This window comes from Hypomesus nipponensis, chromosome 23, assembly GCF_054491055.1.
Source record: "Hypomesus nipponensis isolate SF chromosome 23, ASM5449105v1, whole genome shotgun sequence".
In the NCBI taxonomy this organism is placed as follows: Eukaryota; Metazoa; Chordata; class Actinopteri; order Osmeriformes; family Osmeridae; genus Hypomesus; species Hypomesus nipponensis.
Window position 1 is genome coordinate 5,912,525 of NC_140383.1, and position 22,554 is coordinate 5,935,078.

Below are 22,554 nucleotides of genomic sequence, written 5' to 3' on the forward strand. Positions count from 1 at the left end.
AGGTGTTCAAAAAAACAAAAAAGCCTGATTTGATTTAAAAGTGCATTTACAATATTTAATCTATCATGTTTACCTTCAATATTGATGTTTGCCATGGTCTTGTCAGTTCCACAGTCACATACATATTGCCCTCTATCTTTTTCCTCCACTTTCTTAATGGACAGGACTCTGCGTTTCCCTTCAGACTTCAGGGTCACCATCTTGGAGGCTTTGATCTCCGTCTCTTTGTGGAACCACCTCACAGGGACGTCTTTGCTGAGTTCACAGTCCAGAGTGACCTCGTCTTTCTCCACAGCGGTATAGTCTTGCAACTTCACTATGAAGACTGCGTCACCCTCTGAGAAGAGTGTTAAATCGCAATTAAAAAGCTTAATTGCAGTTTGTACCACAATCTCATATGATGCATTACATCAATCTGGTGTACTACATGCAACAGTGCATACATTAAACAGCTGGTAAAAAATACGAAAAAAAGAGAGAAGAAAGACACAGTTGTGGTTACCTATCACCGTCAGGTTTGCAGTTGATGATATTCCTTTAGCCTCTGCCTTAATTTGGCATGTATCATCTAGTGTCAACTCCCTCATTTCTAATACATGTTTCTTTCCTTCAACATGGGTGATCAGGGTTCTGCTTGGATGGAGTTTTATTTCGTTTCTGTACCACGTCACTGTTACATTTTCATGAGTTAGCTCAAACTCAAATTGAACCATTTTACCTTCCTTCACAATTTGGTCCTTTAGTTGTGAGATGAATTTGAGCCTCATACCTACAATGCATTAGGTAAGTGCATAACAGGTTTGCTGTTATCAGCGAGTAAGGCTAGTGATCCATCAATAATCCAGACATAGAAGATTATTAACCACAAAAATAAATTATCATAAAATAATTGGATTAACCAATACTTACCCTCAACTGTAAGTTGGGCTGTTGACTTTTTACCCAAAACTTCAATAGTATATTGTGCCTCATCATCAAAGTCACAGTTGTTAATGACCAACATGTGTTTCTTTCCATCATCAATAATGTCATATTTAGAGCTTGCTGTTACAATGTCAGAGCCCCTTAACCACATGACTTTGGGCACATCTTTTGTGATGGTACACTCAAATTTAGCCTGTTTCTTTTCAGGTACAGACACATCCTTCAAGGGGACTGTGAAGTCCATTTCCATTTCTGGGAGGCACGGATAATGATTAAACATGATATAAACATACCTGCACAATTTCAACTTTCCTTTTCTGTTTTCTGAGGAGAAATATTAAAAGTACAGGTACTATTGTCTTCCTTTTTACAACGGCTTACCTTTAACTGTCAGCACAGCACTGGTGATAGCATTCAGAGCTTGGTAAGACACTTCACCAGACTGGTCAAGTTGGATGTGTTTCAGAGTGAGGAAACGTTTCTTGCCCTCAGCTTTGATGTCACATGTCTTAAGAAAAAGTTAATACATTTAAATTAGATTATTTATTTTATTTTTTGATTTATTTTATTTTTAATGTATTGTAAGTATAAGGTACAGAGCTGATGACAATTTCTCATTTCAAACTCGGTCTTACCGGTGATCTTGTAAGAACTTCTCCCTTCAGTTTCCATTCTCCAGCTACATCTTCCTCAGATATTTCAGTCTCAAATGAGGCCTGTTCCTTCTCAACCACCTCCACACTGGAAAGGGGCTTCAAGATCTCGGCTTCCCGCTCTTTATTTAGAAAAAACAAATTGTAATCATATACTTCATTTTTGTACCTTCGTACTGACAACATTATAAAAAGAGTTGGTTCAACAAACCTCCAAGTGTTAGTTTAGCTGCATATCTGCGTCCTTCAACTTCCATGGCATATTCTCCTACATCTTCAGGTTGTGCATTCTTGATTGTAAGAGTTATTTCTTTTCCTTCCTTCGTCACCTCAGTCTTGCTCGTTGGATCATTAGGAATTTCATTGTCTCCCTTGAACCACTTCCAATTGGGTGTTTCTTTGAAGAGTTCACACTTGAATGTGGCTGTGGCCTTAGGTTTCACATGCTGGTCTCTCAGTGGTTTCACTAACCAGTCTCTGATGATTTCTGTAGGAATGAACAAATAAATGTAGCATTGTATCAATCATACAACCATTTAAGTTACTCGACTGACACATTTAAAATGTATTTTAAAGAAGATAATTGTATAATTTGATACATACCTATTACTTTGACAGTAGTTTCAGTCTTAATGTCCTCACATTCACATGTATAGACACCAGCATCTTCTTCCCCTGAGTTCTGGAGTGTAATGGCATGTTGCATTCCAATGACATTGATGGCCAACTTCCCTGCAATTTTCTTCAAGGGCTGACCGTTCCTCTTCCATACAACATCTCTCTCTTTGTTCAGCTCACAGGTCAGGTACATAGACTGTCCCTTGATGACTGAAGTCTCTTCTTCCAAAGTCTTAATGAACTTCACAGGCAGCTCTAAGGAAATATAATAAAAAAAACTATAAGGACATTACTGTTACAAACAATTGAATACACACAATTGCCTATGCAGCAACTAAGTCATCACTGTGTGGTTTAAATTGATGAAATGTGTTCATTTGTCATAACAATACATTAAAAAATGAAATATTGAAACTCATAAAATACCTTCAACAATGAGTTTGGCTGTGCATGTCACTTCTTTGCCTGCATTCTTGGCAACACATGTGTATTCGCCAGTGTCAGAAAGTTGGACATCAATGATATTCAGTTTGCGATCTTTGCCATCAGAGGTGAATTTGTGCTTTGGGCTCTCTCTTAGGTTGCTTCCATCTTTCATCCATGTAGTTATTGCAGTTGAGGGTGAAACCTCACACTCGAACGAAGCAGCAGAGCCAATAGATTCAGCTTCCTTCAACACTATGTCCTGGAGTTTTTTAATGAACTTAAGGGGAACAGCTTTGAGCTTGAATCCTCCAAAGGGTTCCTCTGGTGGTTTGTCTCCACCAGGTCTCATTCCTCTACCCCTGCCACCATCACCAGGGGATGGTGTTTGCCTCGCTGTAATGAAAAAAAGTTAAATACATTAAGCTATATGTTAATTACTTGTTTCTCACCAATACTTCACCTCTGGCAAGTCTGGAAATGTAGTTTTTGAGTATGTTCTTTTCTGTTTTTTTAGACAGTATTTTGTCTACTTGGAGGACTCACCTTGACTCAAGGTCACTGCTTAAAGAGCAAATTCTTACACCAGACAATTTAGATATACAGACATGAAGTTTGGTGCAAGAGTGATATAAGATTTTAAAGATTAAGCATTATGTTACAAGAGTTAAGCTTGTATATTCTCACCCCCAAGACCTCGGCCTCTGCCTTTTGGTGGCTCCTCCTTTGGTTTCCCATCTGGACAGAGAACAACAGTGTGACAACAGAGCCTATTGTGGTAAACACAATTACATACAAAACAGACTCACAATAGATAAAAATGGACAACCAAATATAGTATGGACAAACAACGCAAGATAATGAAAATGAAGAAATTCTTACACAATGTAATACTGTATACAACATGACAGGCACATGAAACATCACATGATGGAAAATGAAGAAAAATGTGGTATAAACTAGTACCAAATGCATTTAGAATTAGTACAGATGATTTGATGACCTGAATGAAGAACAAGATGAATTAGACACACACACACACACACGGAACATAGAATAAATGAGAACAGATGTTAAGATGGAAAACACAGAAACTTTAAGATGGATGGATGGATGTAGATGGATAGATGGAAAGATGAATGAATAAATTGGTGGAGGTTGATGAAGATTAAATGATGTGAGTCATCCTCTGAGTCGTCACTTGGAAAGTTCAGCAGTCGCCACCTCACCTCGTCTGTCACCTGGCATCCCGGGGGTCTCAACTGCCCCATCTTCCAATGATTCATCTTCCCAGTCCTCTGTGGAACCATAACTGTCACGCGGGACAAGCTCCCATCCCCACGCTTCATCCTCCTCTTCTTCCACCTCTGGCTCATCCTCATACACCTCCTCCTCCAGTTGAGTAGCAATTTTTCTCAACTGCACCGCTTGAGGTGAAAGCTCTTTCATCATAGGAATCTTTCCTGGTGCTTCTTGGGTCTGTTGCGGTGGTGATGTTTTAGTTGCCACTTTTTTTAGGGAAATGACTTCAACTGAATCTTTAGGGGAATCTTTTTTAGGTAAATATTTGCTTCTTTCTGAACTGGGCTTCCTTTCCATAGATATGGATTCAAGTGCTTTTGGCTTCAGTTTATCAACTCTTGGTGAAGGAGTCTTCTTAAGCTCTACACCTCTCTTGATGGCCTCTACGTGCTTTGGAACTACTTCTTTCTTTTTAATCTCTCCTTCTTTTGACAGGCTATCTATGTTCTTTAACTGAATTGGCATATCTTCCTTGAGACTTTCTTCCTTCTTGGGAGGGTCCACGTTCCCTGAAGGGCTTGGTTTTTGTACCACGCCTGGCTCTTTGTTTTTGGTTCTCTCAAGTTCCTTATCTGGAGACTTTCTCTCAGCAGTATCTCTTGGTTCTCGACTTTGTACTTTACTTTCTGGCTTCTTCTGTATTTCCTCAGGGGACTTTATAACTTTTATCTCAGCTTTAGGAGACTTTGCAAATGGCTTCAATTCAACATTTTCCTTCTCTTTTTCTGGACTAGAAGTCATTTTAGCCTTTGAAAGGGGTTTGTTAGAATCTTTAGGTTGATGAGCTACAGGTTCTATCACCAGTTCCTCTCTATTGGGTCCTTCATCTCTTTTTGAAACTCCAGAGGGACTGTCTTTCTTAACAACTGATTTCTGTATGTCTTTGGGTGTAGCAGTTTTTTCAAATGGTTTTAATTTCACAGTTTCTTGTTCCTTCTTATCTGGTGTCTGCTTTGCTACTTTTTTAAGAGCTAAACCTGTTTGTTCCTGGGGTTCTTCTTTACGGAACTTGGGTGTTTTCTTGGAAATTGTCTTCACATCTACCTTCTCATCTTCAGGTAGATTTTTCAAATGTTCAGCTGATTCCTGAGCGGAATCCGTAGGTTTCTTTTGGTTACTATTGTCAACTGGACTGCCTATCTGCATGTGATCTTCTCTATCATGGTCAAAACGTGGAGCTTTGGTATGAGCCTCAAAAAGCAGTTTTCCATCAGATGTCCGAGATGTGACTTCCTTTGCCTTCTCTTCTGAAGGAATCTTGGGCACGTTTTTGAGTTTGATGATATCTTTGTCTTCCTCCTTATCTCTTGAAGGTATTTTCATCTTCTTCAAAGTTGGCACAACTGGTTTCTCATCCTCCTGAACATGAATTCTACCCTTTTTGGGTGTTGTAGTGTATTTTTCTAAGACAGCAAAAATGTTGCATAACATAAAATGTATAAAGCACATACAACACAGAACTCACTCAGAACACTGAACAACTTGAAGACTTTTGTTCTGCATAACAACCAAACCAAAATACTAGACAAGGATAGGAAGGTTTGACATAAAAACAGATAAAGGTAAAATGGCAGGTAAAATGTCCTCCACATAAAATACAATTAGACATTACATTTACATAAATATTATACATAGAAAGTTAAGATATATAATCTAAAAATGTCAAGATATTGTTTGTATAAGAATGGATGTTTACCTTTGCTTGGTCCAGGCGCTGTAACAGGGCCTTTGTCTGTGGGAGATTTGTGACAAAGATGTAAGTCAGTTTAGACTGAATACATACAAGACATCTTAAGGGATATGGGAAATTGCCCATTCATTGAAGCATAAATATCTACCCACTATGGAATTGAGTAGATATTTTTTGTTAGAGAAGAGAGCGTGACATGCAACACATCAAGAACATTTGTACATATTTCATGTACACAGGGCATATTTTAAGTGAGTTAAAGAGCATGCTTCTCCAAAGTCTCACAAGTGCCATCCTGCTTCTGGTTAAGTATGTAGTTAATGTTATTCATGGATTGCTTGATGATACATTTTCGTTAGTCATATGATGACAGTAGATGCCATCATCTTCTTAAATGAAAGAAAGACCCAATAAACTGGACTTTTTTTTCTATAAGCGCAAGCATACAGAAGTAGTGTAGCCATCAGCTCCTTCAACAGTATCTGACACTATTGGAAAAGCGGTTAGTCAAGCAATCACTTCATGATATCAGAACAAAGATACAGTATACCTCCAACAAGATTGTTCAGATAAGACAAGCTACTTAAAATACACATGAAGCAAAAATATTTTCTATCCAGTAGCACAACATGTCGACTGAAACTCATTGTCTTGAATGTGAAGCACACATTAATAAGAGAGATATTGAAGAAGAGACATTTAAAAACAAAAATGACTAAAAGACAAAGCAAGAGACTACCTTCAGGTGGTGAAAACTTCTCTGCTAGGGGAGCTCCCAAGGAAATTGAAGTTGGCGGGGAGATAGTCTTCTCCACAGGTAACCCTTTAGCTACAGAAGCATGTCAAGAAATGACCATTTTGGCCAATATTTGAACCAACATACAATATGAAAGAGTTATAAAAGAGTACAAAAAAGACAAGGACATACATGACAAAATGGAAGACAGTGTACCTTCAGAGGGAGGTACTCTCTCTGCATGAGGAGCAGACGAAGCCTTTGGAGCTGATGGGGAAGGCTTTGTTTCCACTGTGGGCACTTAGGAAATAGGTATGCCATTGTCACAATCACATATATATCCGTTGGGCTAAGAGTAATATCAAGATTGACAAAACAATAATACATAAACACAAACAGTAAACACAAACACAAAAGAATATGAGTGGTGGGTACACCACATAAGATGGAAGAGGATTGTGTACTCTGTACCCTGAAGAGGAGTGGCATCCTCAGCTATAGGAACAGGGGCCATGTCATGGGAAACCTTATAGTCTGGTTTACAATAAACTACATTTTTACAGATTCTAGACACACTACACTGACAACATGCAACCTGTCAAGATGTGAAGGAAGAATATCCAACCAATCACGGTTGTTAATCATGGTCAAGACATGAGATACCTAAAGAAGGTTACATAAAGAAGAAGAGTTGTCAATCTTATGATGATTGCGTGAATATGATTTCTCAGATTCAAATGGATACCTTTACGAGTTGTTTGCTGTTGATCCTTCTGTGAATGGCCTTCCTCTGCTGTTTTTCTGATGTTCTCGCTTGGTGTCTCCTGGGGTGTTTGAGAAGTCCTGTACTGAATAGCTTCCTCCTTCATGACAGAATCAGCTTTCTGATCAGGAATGGCTACATCCTCAGTGGGAACTTTCTTCATCAGTGAAGTAAGATCCTCCTTAGGGATGACTCTTTTCTCAGGTGTGGATTGTTTAGATAAAGAGACTTCCTGAGGCAAAGTGAGTATCTCAGAAGAAGACAGAGAACCTTTTTTCTCTGAAAGAGCCTCTTTCTGAGATGGAGAAACAACTATTTGAGATGGAATAACTCTCTCCTTTTTAACTACAGCTATTTCATAGGTAGCTTCTTCCTTCAAGTGTATTTGTCTCTGAATTGATCTCCCTTCATCTTCTGGACACATAGATTTCTTGAGCGGTATGTTTTTGTCTTCTGGAGACATAGGTTTTGGGGATTTACTACCTTGATTCTTGGTTAAAGCAGGTTTCTCATATGGAATTCCTTTCTCAGGTAAAACAACTGATTTCACAGCTTCCATTTTTGGAGAAATGTTTTTTGGGTGAGGAACTGCCTCATCTGTTCCCCTTTCTGAGCCATTTTCAGTTGTCCAGTCATCCTTGTACTTCGTGTAAACATCTTCTGGCTTTGACTGAATAATATCCCCTCTTCTCTCATCTGTACTCGCTTCTTCTTGTCGGTCACCGGTTTCTTCTGTCAATAAAATCCTCTCCATAAACTTCAGCGATGTTTCTTGAGTCACCTCTACCATGGTTGTGGCAGTTACCTCTGTCCTCAATGGAACTGGGGCAACTTAAAGATATAATAAAAGATTCAAGAAAAGCACCATGAAGCGGTGGCAAAGATGACAGAACAACACCAAAACAAAGACAGTTAATTAAGCTGAAGGGGATGTGGGTTGTTTTTAGGTCTACAATGTTCTAATGTTCTAGCTCAAAATATATTTATTGTAATTCTTATACTGATATAATGTGTTGAACTGTTACTTTTGCAGTGCAAGTAACGTAATTATCTCTGTGGGTGATTATTGTTAACAAATCTGGCTAAACATAAGCTATAACTATCTAGATAATATGAATGTTGACTATTATCAGTCATATCAGTGTCTTTCATGAAAAGTCTTCTAGCATACCTTTGTTGAGGGTAACGTCTTCCTCCATTTTAGGTTTATCTATTGCTGTTTTCTCAGGATACACATCCTTTGGCATTACTGGTTAGATGCATATGAAATAATCAAACACAACACAGACATAGGGATATGACTACATACAACAAAGAAACAACCAAAGATTGTATATACAAAAGTTTCAAAAGTTTGAAATTTGCGTTTGAAGAAGTTAATTGAGTAAAAGATTGACACAAAAGAATGTCACTTTCAAACGGCTAACTTTTCAAACTGTCATCTCTTCAGAATTTACCTTGCTGCTGTACAGTTTGCCTTTTTGCCTCTGACTGGCCAGCTGTTTGTTGGGGTTTTCTAGTTTCGTCTGTCATGGGTGCCTCTGACTTAACATCCATAATAACTTCAAAGAATATGTGAAGTATTATTATTAAAACCATTGGTCAATAAGTTAAACCATTAAGTGCATAGCACACTCTATCGAGTGATTATCTTTTTTCCACTTTGATTAGACAAACATGAGTATAACTGATTCATATGACATACATGATGATCCACAATAACATAACAGAAAACATTCAGGAAGAAATAGTACAAAAAATGACAGTTGACACACAAGGCATTAACATTTATCCACACAAGATAGAAGATTAAATTGCAGCATTAGGATAAATAAGACAGCTGCAACAAGAGGAGTTTACTTTCTGTTTTCTATTCAAGTACCTTTTTTCAGTGTGGTATCTGTTGTTTGATGAACTTGGGCTTCATGTGGTTGAGTAACAGGTTCTTTTAAGCCTTGGACTTTTAAAATGTAAAAAAAGGGGATGTTCACCTATACAATCTTTACAGTTTGAGTTTCACTCAGTTACCTGACATATGTTAAAATGTTCTACTCTACAGCATTGCTGTGGTCTATAACTCAAGCAAAAATAAGCTCTTGATAGATGATATATCAAAAGGGAAATTGAAGTTAACATTAAAATTGTATTCCTATGTTATAGAGTCAGTGTAGAGCAATAGTCTTCAGAAACTGTAGGATACCTTTCTGTGAAATGACATCCTTTGAAGGTTGGGCTAGTTTTCTGACCGGTTCTGATTTAGGGTACTCTTCATATACCAAAAAAAGAATTGTTTGGGTTTAAAAACCAAACTATAAGAATCCCTAAGTAGGTACTCACATACTACACATCATTTGACAGTACAGCATATGACAAACATTCACATATATTGACACACATGTAGGTATTGGACATAGTTAAAGAGAAGAGTGATAGAAGAAAACATGGAACTGTACCTTTAGCTTGAAGAGTCTCAGGTGACTTTTTGGGTGTGGGTGCTGTCATTAGTTCTGGTTCAAACAGAGTTGAAGGTGACATTTTTGGTCCTGGTGCAATCTTTGAGTCAGATGGAATTTTTGGCTCTGTTTTTGGACCAGGAGCCACTTTTGGCTCAGGAGGCATATAAGTTGCAGGGCTAGGCACATCTTTCAGGTAATACAGAAACATAACTATCAATCAGTACCAAGACATCAAAAAGAAGTAAGACTAAGAAAATCAAGAACACACTGAAAGAACATACAACAATCATAACAAACACCCAGGCATTACAGTTACAGTGAATCACCACAAACCATTGAACAGATACACACTGATTTGTAGAAATCAAGTATATATGAAACCATTAAGCAATACCACAATATATTCACACAAAAACATACACACATAAAACACACAAAACGCAAAAGGTTTGATGGGCAAATAAAAACCTAATGAGATGCAAAGCCTTTGCATCAATCTAAATGGAAAATGTTTGAACAAAATGTTCAAACTAATAGATTCTCTATAAAACAAAGTAGTAGAAAATGAAGACTTTCCATAAAACAATAGACTTAAACAAACATATGTTATCACAAGCACAATTACCTTTAGGGGTGGCATGATCTTTTTGCTGTACTACTGGGGTGATCTTTTGTTCTTCTGGCTTCCTTGCTTCAGACACTTTTAAAACATTGTGATTCAATTTTTAAAAATCATCTCCAAATATACTGTAGGTTGTAAAGATGTTTAACGCTTGACAACATTCTTGCACAAATACCACATCAAGAAAGAATACATCACAAACACATTTAAATTAGACTCACAAAAACATATAAAAAAACCACAGAAAAACTTTTTAAGAATCACATTAAAGAATGACCATGAAGGGTCAACATTTTGAGAATACCTTTGCTAGGAGCTGGTGAGACCTTCGTCGCTGGTTTCTCTTCTTGTTTCTTGTAAGCTTCAGGAACTTTAAAGATATGTATTTTGTTAGATCGCTTTTACAAAGTTGTAAAATTAGCGGTTACTATCAACCAAATGCATCAGCAACTGTTAATACAAGAATCCAAAACATGAAGATGAAACAAACAGTAGCTACACAATAGCAGAGAAAGAGTAGCTGCAACAGTACAATACGGAGCAAGAATTGCTGTATTCAACCATTCCAAGCAAGCCACCAAACAAGAAGTTATGGCATGAAGATGTTGGTAGGACAGATACAGATGGTAATTATTTGACATGACAACATAATGTTAAGAAATCCAGACATAAACGCTGGTGTCGAGTATGTTTCGACTGAATGAGCATCATTGGCATGATGATCATCTTGCTTGTTAATTTATAGCAGTAAGCTTTTGCTTGCATTATTTTGGTTTGTTATACCTTTGATAGGTATTTCTTCACTCATTCCCACAGTTTGTTTATGAACACTTTCATCAACGGGTGTTCTTTCTGCTGATGAAAGACAAGAGTAATCTTACAAACTCATGACTTATATGACATTATATGACAAAGATTGTTCAGCATTATTTAACTAACAACAATACAACACGTCAACATGTTATCATTTATGACTTGGTTGGTAACTTGAACAAACAGGTGAGAGAACATGTACAGGTACTTGGGAACTCACATTCAAGGGACATTAAGACAACAAACATAGCATTCTGACACACATGGAACATACAAAAGGGAGTGTACACACACATGAACAATTACAGTAAACAAACTGACAGTAAGATGCCCAATTGCCATAGGCAGACAAATTGTTTTGCTTCACACAATAAAGTTTTCACTGATGTTCTCATTATACCTGAGATTGTTGAGTACTGAAGAGTTACTTTCTCTTCTTGCATGGTCCAACTTTCAAATGCTATTAAGAGTAACAACCGGTGGTAGAAATAAGAGCACAAATCTCATTTTGATAACGGTAGTTACTCTCTATGACGACAGTTCACACATTACATGATATTTGCAAGAAGTATCAGCCATTATAATATGGATGATGAATGGAAAAGTAGATGAATAAATTATGATGGTTCATTAGATTTTTAGTAATGAGTTAAAGTGCCCAAGATTGATGATAATGGTATTTATTAGGGCAGTAATGATTGTTAAAGATGAACACAAAGTAGAGATGCAATGCTTTGCATTTCTGATTTCAGCCGACAGATTTAAAGTGTTTCAGTGTGAACTATTTTATAATATTATTAGTATGTTAAGATGGTACCAATCATGAAGTTGATGTACCTCTCACTTCTGTCTTCTTGTAAGAGTATTCAGACGACTCATCTTTTGATTAAAAATCAAGACATATTTATTTAATCAATTATCTCCAATTGAGGTGACATTTTATGTAAATATTATCTTATTTAGTTATTTGATTCTTACCTTGGTAAGAAACTAACGATGGAACATCTGGAACTTGTATGGATGAATCTGGGACATCTAAGGATTTTATTATAAATAAGGTTTTAGTACCAGAATGGACCCTAAGTATGTATTGTGTTGCTATTTTATAAGTTGGATGTGTCTATAACTGAAAATCTCTCAGGCCTTATAAGTAAAACTCTCTGCCCTACATGAAACCATGAAGGATCATACATCATCTGTCTTGAGTCAAAATAAAATAAAGACATAATCAATAAGGTATGTGTAAGTTCCTACTGGTTCTGATAAAGAGGCATTTGCAGTTTTGCTAATCTTGAAAAACAAATTTCTTATTATTTAGATTTGACAATGACATGATACTCACCATAAGGTACCCTTCCTAACCCAATCTCTGTAAGAGGAGGAGGTCACACATTATAACCCAAGCATAAGTACTGATGTATGGGGGGAAAAGCTAGTAAATGTACAGACCTTTGCCTGAAAGGTAAAGCTCAGCTGTGCTTTTAGCCTCCCCCATGGGTTCCAACCGCGCAATCACCGAGTAAACGCCTAAAGGATTAGTAATGAAGATTGCTGAGTTTATATCAATGTAACTGACATGGAGGTGGGAATAAATGAGCCTATTTTGAGTAACGCTACACACCTTCATCCTCAGAGGTTACATTTCGGATTATCATAAAGTGTCGTCGCCCTTCACTTCTGAAGTTATATTTTGGGCACTCTTTAAGCTCCCAGGTGTCTTTATACCATGTAACAATAGCATTGTCGAAGGACACTTCACATTCAAAGGTGGCGGACTGGCGCTCATTCACCTCAATGTTCCGGATGCGTTTGGTGAATTGAATTTGGTCAGCTAAAGGCAAATAATGGGGATCAGAGTATATATACGTTTGTCATTACAAAGATCCTAAAATATTTATATTTAGATAGTTTGGTTCTAAAACCTGTTTTCAAATAAATATCTGCATCATTTCAACAGTATAGGGATTTAACTTTGTTTGTAATAAAAAATTAAGGCATTGCAATATGAGAACAAAACGTAAAGTTTAAAATAACACTTTGACATAAACTTGACATTAACAGTACATGTAAGCTATGAGAAGAAAAGAGGTTAGTAAGTGACACCCTGAGATCTATTTGCTCAAGTGAGGTGTCAGTATGACCCCTTACCTGGGTGGGAGACATCTTCATATGACAAGAAAAGCAAGGGAAGACTTGATCCTTTACTATTCAGTACATGTATGGACATGGAAACAAGACATTAATAAATCCTACCTGTCACTGTCAGCTTGGCACTGGAGATGTGTGGGCCACAAACCACACGGTAGTTGCCCTGGTCCTTGGACTGACACTTCTTGATCTTCAAAATGTGGCGGTCACCAACAATGCTGATTTCATATTTGTCATCGTTATCAAGCTTCTGTGTTGCCTTGTACCAGGACAAGGAAATCTCAGGGTAGTTGATCTTGACCTCACACTCAAACACCGCTGTCTTGTTTTCAGGAGTACTCTGGTCTTTGATGTCTTTCACTAGAGTGACAGGCTACACAAACAAACAATGTTTAACACCATGGGACAATTCTATATTCCGATAGTTGACATTAAACAATTGGAAGTGTCACTGATTACATAAATTGTTAAGAACATTCAGTACCTCTGCCTGCATTTTTGATTGCAGACCACTCATAAATCTGGCCAAATCATCATCAGTTTTTCCCCCATGTTCTGACTCCTGGTGTGGAAAAACAACACTTGGTAATATTTGGTGCAGATGTATCAGGTTTGCATGTTAAAGTAGAGTCTATACTTCATTTTGTTTCTCACCTGTGTTCCACTTTCTGCAGCTTTCTCCCTCTTCAGCTGCTCAATGGCCTGAAGGAGGCCACGGTAGTCAGTGATTCCATACATTTGGGCATATTTCTCATACTCCTTAGGATCCACATTTCTGAGCAACTCTACTATGTCAATATCCTGGTCCTTCTTGGGACTTTTCTGTTTAGATGGAGTCCTTTGAGGAAACAGACATGCTGATGTTAAACAAGTTTGGATTTAAACATAATGCGATTGAAAGCATTATTTGCAATCACACCTACTTTTTTAGTTTGGCTCGGAAGTCTCCATCAAGTCCAGATTCCTTCTTTTCATCAACAGTCAAGTCAGTGCTGCTTTCTATTTCCCCCTCCTTGTTAGATGCAACACATCTGTACTGTCCAGAGTCAGATTTGGTCACTTCTCTGATCTCCAGTTTGGCCTCCTGGCCCTTCTGCTCAATAGTGATGCGACCTCCATGTGTGATCTGCCTCCACTTGCCCTTCATCCATTTCACATTCGGAATGGGATCACCTCCGACTTTGGCAATGAATGTTGCAGTGCCCTCTAGAAAAGGGATGAAAGATAACACATTTATGACATTGAAACATTAATAATTTATGCGTGCAGATATCTCATTATAAATCTGACACACTTACTTTCACAAACATGGGCAGTCTTTGGCTCCTCAATGAAAAACAGATTGTCCAGTCTTTTTGCTGGGGCACTTGGCGCAGGGGCAGTTTGCGCTGGTACACTGGGCGCTGCATCTGCTATGAAAAAAACAACCTGGATGCTCAGCAAATAGAATGTAATTGTCATTCACATAGGTAGTAACTTTATTGTTCCCAACGAGAAATTACAGAATATATACTGTAAATGAATAATAAATATAATAACACATGGCAAGTTAGTTTATAATGTACTATGAATAAAACATTCAGTTATCTGATTGAAAATAACTATGAAACTTTATAAGAACTTTGGGAAATAAAATTATTACTATAATCAGCAATACATGTATTACCTCTCAATGTCACTTTGGACTTGCAGAATTCACTTCCAGCCTGATTGGAAGCCTTGCATAGGTAGTCCCCTGCATCGCTTTTCGACACTTGGCTGACTTCCAAACATGCAGTGCTGTCAGCAAAGGTGATCTTAGTGTTGCCAGTGGATTTCAGTTCTCTCCTGTCCTTCATCCACTGAATCTTAATGGGAGGCGATCCAAAAACGTGGCATCTAAGAGTCAGCTTCTCTCCCTCATTCACAGTCACTGGTTTCAGAGGGATGTCGAAAACTGGAGGCTTCTTTTGCTCTGTGAAGATCAGAGGGTCGCAAATTGGAAAGATTTAGGGACTTCATTTAGGGAACATTAACGTAACGTAATGCAATAAATATCTAACCTAATTATAATGTCAAGTGTGCTTTAAAATGAAACAAACCTGTTATGGTGAGAGCCACTTGGTAGGACGCAGAGCCAGCTTCATTGGTGGCTTTGCAGGAGTACATGCCACTGTCTGAAATCTGAGAGTTCTTGATACACAACACGGGTGCATTACTCTTGAAGGTAATATCATACTTATCGGAGCTGTGAATTTCACTGTTGTTTTTGCACCAAGTGATGGTCATGGGTTGAGATCCAGATAAGAGGCTCTCAATATTCACCACCTGGCCTTCTGAGTTTTCCATGGTGTCAAAAGGCTTTTTGGTGAAGTTGGGAGGAATTTTACGCTCTGGTGACAAAATAGACAGGGCGCAATATTATTATAGGTATTATCACTGAAGTTTAAATGTTAGTCTGAGTTTAACATAGTCGCTAAAAGCACCTGTACAAAGACAAATAGAAAATTATTCATTAGTAATAAGAATATATATCAGTAAAATCCCTGTTGTTGCCTTTCATAAATATAAACAGAATCAGGGCCATTATGAGTAATAAGGGTATGTTAGTGATTTACCTATTGCCACCTGAGCATGGCATATATCAGTTCCTGCTCCATTGGAAATTTCGCAAGAGTATCTTCCAGCAGCCTCATATCTGTCACTGTTGAGGACTTCCAGGATGCAGGAAGTGTCAGTGGTTCTGACATTATACTGATAAGAAGCCCAGATTATTTTGCCATCCTTTAGCCAATTTATATAAATCCTAGGAGTTCCAGTGAATGTGCACTCAAGTTTCAAAGGTTGTGCCAGTTCAATTCTCATATCCTTCAGCTTCTTCACAAAGTGCACAGGTTCTGAGTGGAGTAACATTGACAAAGGTTACAAAATTGTTGATGTGTTCACATGCTTATGAATAAGACTCACATAGGTATAATAGCATTTATGTAAACTGCAGTTTTGGTTTGTTCTTGGTGGCTTAAAAAATTTAACCACAAATTGATTATCCGTCAATATCTAAACAAACCTTGGACCGTCAGTGTAGCTGAACAAGACGCAGTTCCAACATTATTTGTAGTTATGCAAGTGTATTCCCCAGAGTGTCTGAGTTCACTGCGGGTTATCTTTAGGACAGCAGTGTTATCATCATAAGAAAGTATATATTTCCCATCATTTGTCAAAGATCCGCCATCTTTAAGCCAGGAAACCTCAAGAGGAGAGGATCCTAAAACCCGACACTCAAATCTAGCTGGCTGTCCTACAGCCTTTTGGAGGCTAACAAGTTTCTTGGGAAAGGTGGGTGGCGTTTTGATATCTAGAATAGAGCAATTAGACAGACATTTTTGAATCTGTTTACATGAGTAACGTCACAGTTTCAGAAAAAAAGAAAAGCGAGCATCACCTTTCACAACCAGTCTGCATCTACTGGAGGAAGTTCCAATGCGGTTCTCGGCCTTGCAGGTGTATTCCCCATCCTCAAACTTGGTTGCTTTACTTATTTTCAAAGTGGCTATGCCATTGGAGTAATCCATTTTACAATTACTAGTTTCTCGCTGTTTTCCATCAGACTTGAACCACGACACTGTAATGTCAGGGGTTCCTCCAATATGGCATCTTAAGCAGACCGCATCACCCATATTTATCTCCTTTGATTCCAAAGTTTCAATAAAGTATGGTCGTTCTGAAGAAACATACAATTCAATGAGTAATAAAACAAATATTCTTGATGAACTGAAGTATGATGGTGAATTTATATTAGAAAGAAGCATTTGTTATATTTACCTAATATGGACACTTGCGCGTGACACGTGTCACTTCCAACTCCATTAGAAACTTCACAAGAGTATCTCCCAGATGCCTGAAGCCTATCACTGTTCAGTACCTCCAGGATACAGGAGGTGTCTGTGGTCATCACATTATACTTATAAGAGGCCCAGATCGGCTTGCCATCTTTCATCCAGGTCACAAATATTCTTTGGCTTCCAGTAAATGTGCACTCAAGTTTCAAAGGTTTTCCCTTTTCAGAGGAAATGTCCTTTAGCTTCTTCACAAAGTGGACGGGTTCTGAGAGAAGCAATGTTGACATTAGTTGCAGTGCTTATAATAACGTGGATGAATTAAGACTACTTGAATGTACTGTCATAACGAACCTTTTACAAACAAGTGCACCGGACAGCTCTCCTTCCCAGCATCATTAATGATCTGACATGTATACTCTCCAGAGTGGGATTTATCGATTTTGAACAACTCCAGAGTGGCTTTATTGTCCCGTAAAGCAATCATAAAGTCCCTTCCAGGCACAATTTCTCTTGTGCCCCTAAACCATTTGACTTTCAAAGGGGAGCTTCCTTTAACAATTGCTGAGAAAGTAACATTTGAGCTCAGCAGAGCATCCTTTTGCGCTGGTTTTTCCACAAAAGATGGAGGCTCTGAACAGAAAAGAAATGTAGCAGGGTAAGTATGTGGTTTCTAAAATAAGTCACCATATTCTTCTTGCTGAAAAATATATAATTACACTGTGTGCTTGACAACTATTGATACTGACCTTTTACTACCATTGAAGCGCTTGTTTCACCGGTTCCTGCTGTGTTAACAGCCTTACATGTGTACTTTCCAGAGTCGGACAACTTAAGAGATGGCACTCTCATTTTGCAAGAGTTGTCACTGCATGTAATATCATAATTTGGCCCACTCTTGATCTCTCGGCCGTCGTGGTACCAAGAGGTAGTGAAAGGAGGAGAGCCTGAGACTTTGCATTCCATTTCACCAGGTTTACCCACAATAGTGTGAGTGTCCCTGAGTTTCCTGATGAATGTGGGTGGGATCATCTTATCTGTTTCGAAGAATAATTGATTAGATTGATTGTTGAGCTACTTATTAGATAATGTAGTGAAATGTGAATATGATGGTAAATATCCAATGTCAGAAAAAGCAGATATGGCACCAACCTAGGACAGTGAGATTGGTTTTGCAAGACATACTGCCAGCTTCATTTTGGACCTCAAATGAGTATTCTCCTGTGTCACCTTTCCCTGCTGACAAAACCTTCAGGCTGGAGACCATCTTTGAGAAGGTGATTTTATACTTGCTGCCAGAGGAGAGCTCAACACCATCCTTAAACCATTTGGTTTTCAGTTCAGGTGTCCCTGACACAGTGACCTCTAGAGTTGCTGTCTCCCCTGCCTTGGCATTTAAAGACTCAAGGCTCTCCACAATTGTGGCAGGCTCTGGAAATTTAAATAGCATATTTAGATTATGAACATTTACCAATTCTGATTACTGGCAAGAATCAAATAAAAGTTTTACAAACCGAGGACAATCACGTTGGAAACACACTCCACAACTCCAGCATCATTTTTGAGTTGGCAAGTATATTTTCCAGGAGTGGTTGAGTCTGCTTTTAACACCTTCAAGGTAACTATATTGTTTTCAAAAGTTATTTTCCGGTTATCTCCATCTCTGAGAATGTGGTCCTTGTCCTGAACCCAGGACACAGTTATTGGCTGAGCGCCTTTGACAGAGGCAGTTAGAGTCATTTCCTGACCACATTTAACTGACTGGTTGGTGAGTTTCTTCACAAACACTGGTGGTTCTGAGAGGAAAAAAAGATAGTGGTGAGGAGCTGGGATCATCTTGTTATACAGTGATCCCATATTCACACAATTCAAAATGTACTAACCTCTGAGAGTAATGGAAGTTTGACAGGTTTCACTCCCTACATTGTTTGTTGCCCTGCACTCGTATTGGCCTCCATCTGAGCCATCCAATCCAAGGACAAGCAGACTGGCAGAGCTACCCTCATTCACCATCTTATACTTTCTGCTTTCCTTAACAACCCTTTTGTCCTTGAACCAGATAATCTCAAAAGGTGCTGTGCCATACAGCTCACAGGAGAAGCTGACATCTTTGCCCTTAATTCCCTCCACAGGCTTCGGCACTTTAAGGAAGGATGGTGGATCTAGAAACAATATAACCAATTTTGTTAACATTTTGTTGTATCGTTTCATAGCAGTCCGTTCGCATACTTTCAAGCAAGTGGCAAGTCCAAAGAACAAAGATCTTCCAAGGGACATGCTATACAGTCCATGCTAGAAATACCGAAAGTGCAAAAGCTTAATTAATAGTGCAACCAGGCACATATAGGACAATCTCTTATTCTTACAATAAGAAATAACTAAACAACCAAACATGTCAGAAATGTTATCAATAAAAGGAGAACTCATTCCTGTGATGTTCATGCTACAGAAAGTAATTTTGTATCTGTAATATTTTTACTGCAAACAAGTCAATCAGTGGAAGTAAGAATTCTTCTTTGAGGTTCATGCTGCAAACGATTTAAAGAATCAATTCAGAACTATGAATTATGAAACGAAAATGCCGAAAAACAGGGAGGTCCATGCTTAAGTAAATTCACAAAGGACATCCAAATTTAAGTCGAGGAAAGTTGAAGTGCATAAAAACATTTCACCATCCAGTAGCTAACCTTGGACAGCGAGAATGGTGCTGCAGCTTATGCTTCCAGCATCATTTTGGGCCTCGCAGGTGTAGACGCCCTTGTCATCAAATCTTGCAGTAAGCATCTGAAGGATGGCCGTTGTGTCGGCAAACGATGTTCTATAGTTGTCACCGTCTATTATCTTTTTGTCATTTTTGTACCAGCACATTTTCAGAGAGCGTCCACTGGTAACTTTGCACTCAAGACGAACTGGGTCACACTGCTTCACGAAAGTGTGGAGCGGTAGTTTCAGGACAAATTCAGGGGATTCTGCAAAGTCAAAAAGTGATAAGTTATTTAAACTAAAATGCTGAAAAGATTAAGCAATACGAATATGGTTATGCAGATGAGGCAAATGAATGTTGAATGGATTTTTTTCTGTTTAAGATAACAGACAATGCTGAAAAAAGAAACAGTGAGCATACTGTAAAACATGCATATGAAGAAGCAATGAAAATTAAGAAAAAAGATGGACTTGATTTAGTGACAGAGGCATAAAAAAAGAGTGTAGTCCAACCTTTCACCAGTAAAGTGGCTGCACACTTCACTGTGCCAGCATCATTCCTAACTTGACAAAAGTAAACTCCACTTTGCAAAGGTCCAACTGAGTAAAGATCTAAGAAGGAAGTGTGGCTCTCCACTCCAATCAAACATGATGGTCCAGTCATAAGCTCCACGTCATTCTTGAACCATTTCACAGTGAAAGGAGGTGTTCCCTCATATACACTCTTGAAGTGTATAGTGGACTTTGGAACAACAGCCTGAGACTTGGGTTCACATACAAATCTTGGAGGCACTAGAAATCCATTTAAAGAAAGATCTAATAAGATACACGTCTAGAGCTGGGAACCTAAACCTATGCACACCTGATTAAATGTCTAATAACATTAAACTCTTCAGTTCTAATATTAAGGATAAGTATATAAATACATTATAAGCTGTTGCTGTGGTGACCTGCTAAGGTGCAAGTATGCACGCAAAACATTTTTCACAGTGTATGTTCAAGATATTCAAAGATTATATTAAACAAATCAATACTATTAATTTCATCCCAACCTTTTGCTTTTAGAGCACCACTGCATTCACAACTTCCCGCTTTGTTTGTTATGTTGCATGAATATTCTCCAGTATCGTCCTCATTAAAATCATTGATCTCCAGTGATACTGTATTGTCAATGTGTGCTAACTTATACTTGGCTTCACTGGAGATTACATGTCCATCTTTACTCCACTGTACTTCCATTGGCAAAGAACCAAAGAACTTGCATTCCAAATTAACCACAGAGTACAATATCTCTTGAACATCCATCAATTTCTTGGTGAACTTCGGAGGAATTACTTGTTCTGTTACAATAATAATAAGCGCAGGTCATTTTAGGTTTTCAATTCTGCCATAATTTCTAAGACAAAAGGCAATTGAATATTGTTTACTGACCTACAACATTCAGTTTTATTAAGCAACTGCATTTGCCAACTGAGTTTTCTGCCTCAAACAGATAGTTTCCTCCATCTTCTTGCAGCGTTGACAGAATTTTACAACTGCTGAGATTTTTCTCAAAATGTAATTTGTTTTTCCTGCTAGGAAGGATTTCTCTGCCATCTTTACTCCACTTGACTTTGATATGAGGAGTTCCACCTACTCTACATTCCACACTGACTGGATCACCTTGAGTTACAGTGACTACTTCTGGTTTCTCTATTATCCTGGGAGGCTCTACATTACAAGGAGGGCGATATGAAGACTGTTAACAGACATGAAGATTGTTAACCTAAAAAACAATCTGAATGACAATGTAAGGTAATCAAAGACAAACCTTGCACCATGAGGGTTGCAAAGCACTTGTCTTGTCCAGCTTCATTATTGACAAGGCAGGTGTACTGCCCACTGTGACAGGCTTCACAGACCGGAATTGTTAGGGTTGCCACATTATCCCGTAAAGTACTTTCAATTGTTGGATCATCCAAGATCCATTTATCATTGAGTTGCCATTGTACAGACAGAGGGGGTGATCCTTTCACCACACACTGAAATGTGGCCACATTTCCCAAAATTGAGGAAACATTTTCAATTTTCCTTACAAATGATGGTGGGGCTAATGAAGAAAAGCATGTCATTAGAATTACACCTTTTTATAGGCAAGACATTGCTAGTGGTAGTTTGAAATTACAAGACAAACCTCTCATAGAAACTGTCGTGAAGCCTGAACAACTGCCCACCTCGTTGGCGACTATTAACTGATAATCCCCCATGTCTGACACATCACAGTCTTGGATTTTAAGAGTGACAGTAAAATCGCACTGTTTGATGATGTGTCTTTGACTGGGTCTAATCAGCTTGTTATCCTTGTGCCAGGTCACCTCAAATGGTGCAGTTCCTGCCACTTGGCAGTCCAATTCTGCCACAGAGCCTTTTACAACCTCTTGAGGTGTTAGATCCTCTACAAAGGATGGTGGCTCTGAAACAAGAAGGCATGTTTTCATGAACTAGCCAAGTAGTGTCCACTTGTTTGTGAAAATGCTATAAGTCTTCCTTAGCAAACAGTTAGACCCACCTTTCACTGATAGTTCCATACTGCAACTTTCACTGCCTGCTTCATTGCAGGCTTCACAATAGTATACCCCACTGTCTTGGAAGCCAGTGTCACAAATCTCCAAGCTTGCCATGGAGTTGGAAAATGTCATTCCATGTTTTCTACTTTGATTTATCTCAATCCCATCTCTGAACCAGTGTATGGATATAGCTGGTGTGCCAATCACCTTGCATTCAAATAGTTTCTTGTCCCCATGTTTAACCACTGATACTTTCTCAGGTATTTCAAGGAAAGTGGGGGGTTCTGAAAGAATGTATTAATATGTAAGTTTGTTAACAGCCTGGCACCACATTAACACAAA

The 22,554-nt window shown here is 38.3% G+C and overlaps 3 protein-coding genes and 1 long non-coding RNA gene across 4 annotated transcripts in view; all 4 read right to left on the minus strand.

Annotated features, from left to right (window-relative positions):
• ttn.1 (titin, tandem duplicate 1) overlaps nt 1–22,554 on the minus strand; it is a 134,311-nt gene that overhangs the window by 81,423 nt on the left and 30,334 nt on the right. Inside the window, exons 41-73 of the mRNA XM_084688433.1 lie at nt 19,651–19,932; nt 18,847–19,125; nt 18,478–18,759; nt 18,116–18,394; nt 17,713–18,000; nt 17,318–17,596; nt 16,950–17,231; nt 16,570–16,848; nt 15,746–16,024; nt 15,230–15,520; nt 14,815–15,102; nt 14,447–14,560; nt 14,072–14,354; nt 13,803–13,986; nt 13,633–13,710; nt 13,254–13,521; nt 12,622–12,831; nt 12,450–12,527; nt 12,343–12,369; nt 11,979–12,035; nt 11,838–11,879; nt 11,401–11,460; nt 10,971–11,042; nt 10,492–10,557; nt 10,191–10,265; nt 5,617–5,652; nt 3,306–3,356; nt 2,622–3,014; nt 2,181–2,450; nt 1,789–2,064; nt 1,560–1,699; nt 1,306–1,432; nt 74–337 (exon numbers count right to left, since the gene is read on the minus strand). Coding sequence (XP_084544559.1) covers nt 74–337; nt 1,306–1,432; nt 1,560–1,699; nt 1,789–2,064; nt 2,181–2,450; nt 2,622–3,014; nt 3,306–3,356; nt 5,617–5,652; nt 10,191–10,265; nt 10,492–10,557; nt 10,971–11,042; nt 11,401–11,460; nt 11,838–11,879; nt 11,979–12,035; nt 12,343–12,369; nt 12,450–12,527; nt 12,622–12,831; nt 13,254–13,521; nt 13,633–13,710; nt 13,803–13,986; nt 14,072–14,354; nt 14,447–14,560; nt 14,815–15,102; nt 15,230–15,520; nt 15,746–16,024; nt 16,570–16,848; nt 16,950–17,231; nt 17,318–17,596; nt 17,713–18,000; nt 18,116–18,394; nt 18,478–18,759; nt 18,847–19,125; nt 19,651–19,932 — 6,279 coding nt within the window. The remainder of the gene's footprint in view (nt 1–73; nt 338–1,305; nt 1,433–1,559; nt 1,700–1,788; nt 2,065–2,180; nt 2,451–2,621; nt 3,015–3,305; nt 3,357–5,616; nt 5,653–10,190; nt 10,266–10,491; nt 10,558–10,970; nt 11,043–11,400; nt 11,461–11,837; nt 11,880–11,978; nt 12,036–12,342; nt 12,370–12,449; nt 12,528–12,621; nt 12,832–13,253; nt 13,522–13,632; nt 13,711–13,802; nt 13,987–14,071; nt 14,355–14,446; nt 14,561–14,814; nt 15,103–15,229; nt 15,521–15,745; nt 16,025–16,569; nt 16,849–16,949; nt 17,232–17,317; nt 17,597–17,712; nt 18,001–18,115; nt 18,395–18,477; nt 18,760–18,846; nt 19,126–19,650; nt 19,933–22,554) is intronic.
• Nucleotides 3,658–5,286, minus strand: LOC146233975 (uncharacterized). The gene has a single exon (XM_084688437.1). The coding sequence runs from the start codon at nt 5,241–5,243 to the stop codon at nt 3,816–3,818; it is 1,428 nt and encodes a 475-aa protein (XP_084544563.1). The 5' UTR covers nt 5,244–5,286; the 3' UTR covers nt 3,658–3,815.
• On the minus strand, nt 7,485–8,771 carry LOC146233976 (uncharacterized). The gene is made up of 3 exons (XR_014741590.1): nt 8,567–8,771; nt 8,281–8,358; nt 7,485–7,940 (listed from the first exon to the last, which is right to left on the minus strand). It is a non-coding gene; the product is annotated as an uncharacterized LOC146233976 (long non-coding RNA).
• LOC146233977 (roundabout homolog 3-like) lies at nt 19,965–21,824 on the minus strand. The gene is made up of 4 exons (XM_084689856.1): nt 21,477–21,824; nt 21,098–21,376; nt 20,180–20,458; nt 19,965–19,972 (listed from the first exon to the last, which is right to left on the minus strand). The coding sequence occupies exons 1-4, from the start codon at nt 21,775–21,777 to the stop codon at nt 19,965–19,967; spliced, it is 867 nt and encodes a 288-aa protein (XP_084545982.1). The 5' UTR covers nt 21,778–21,824.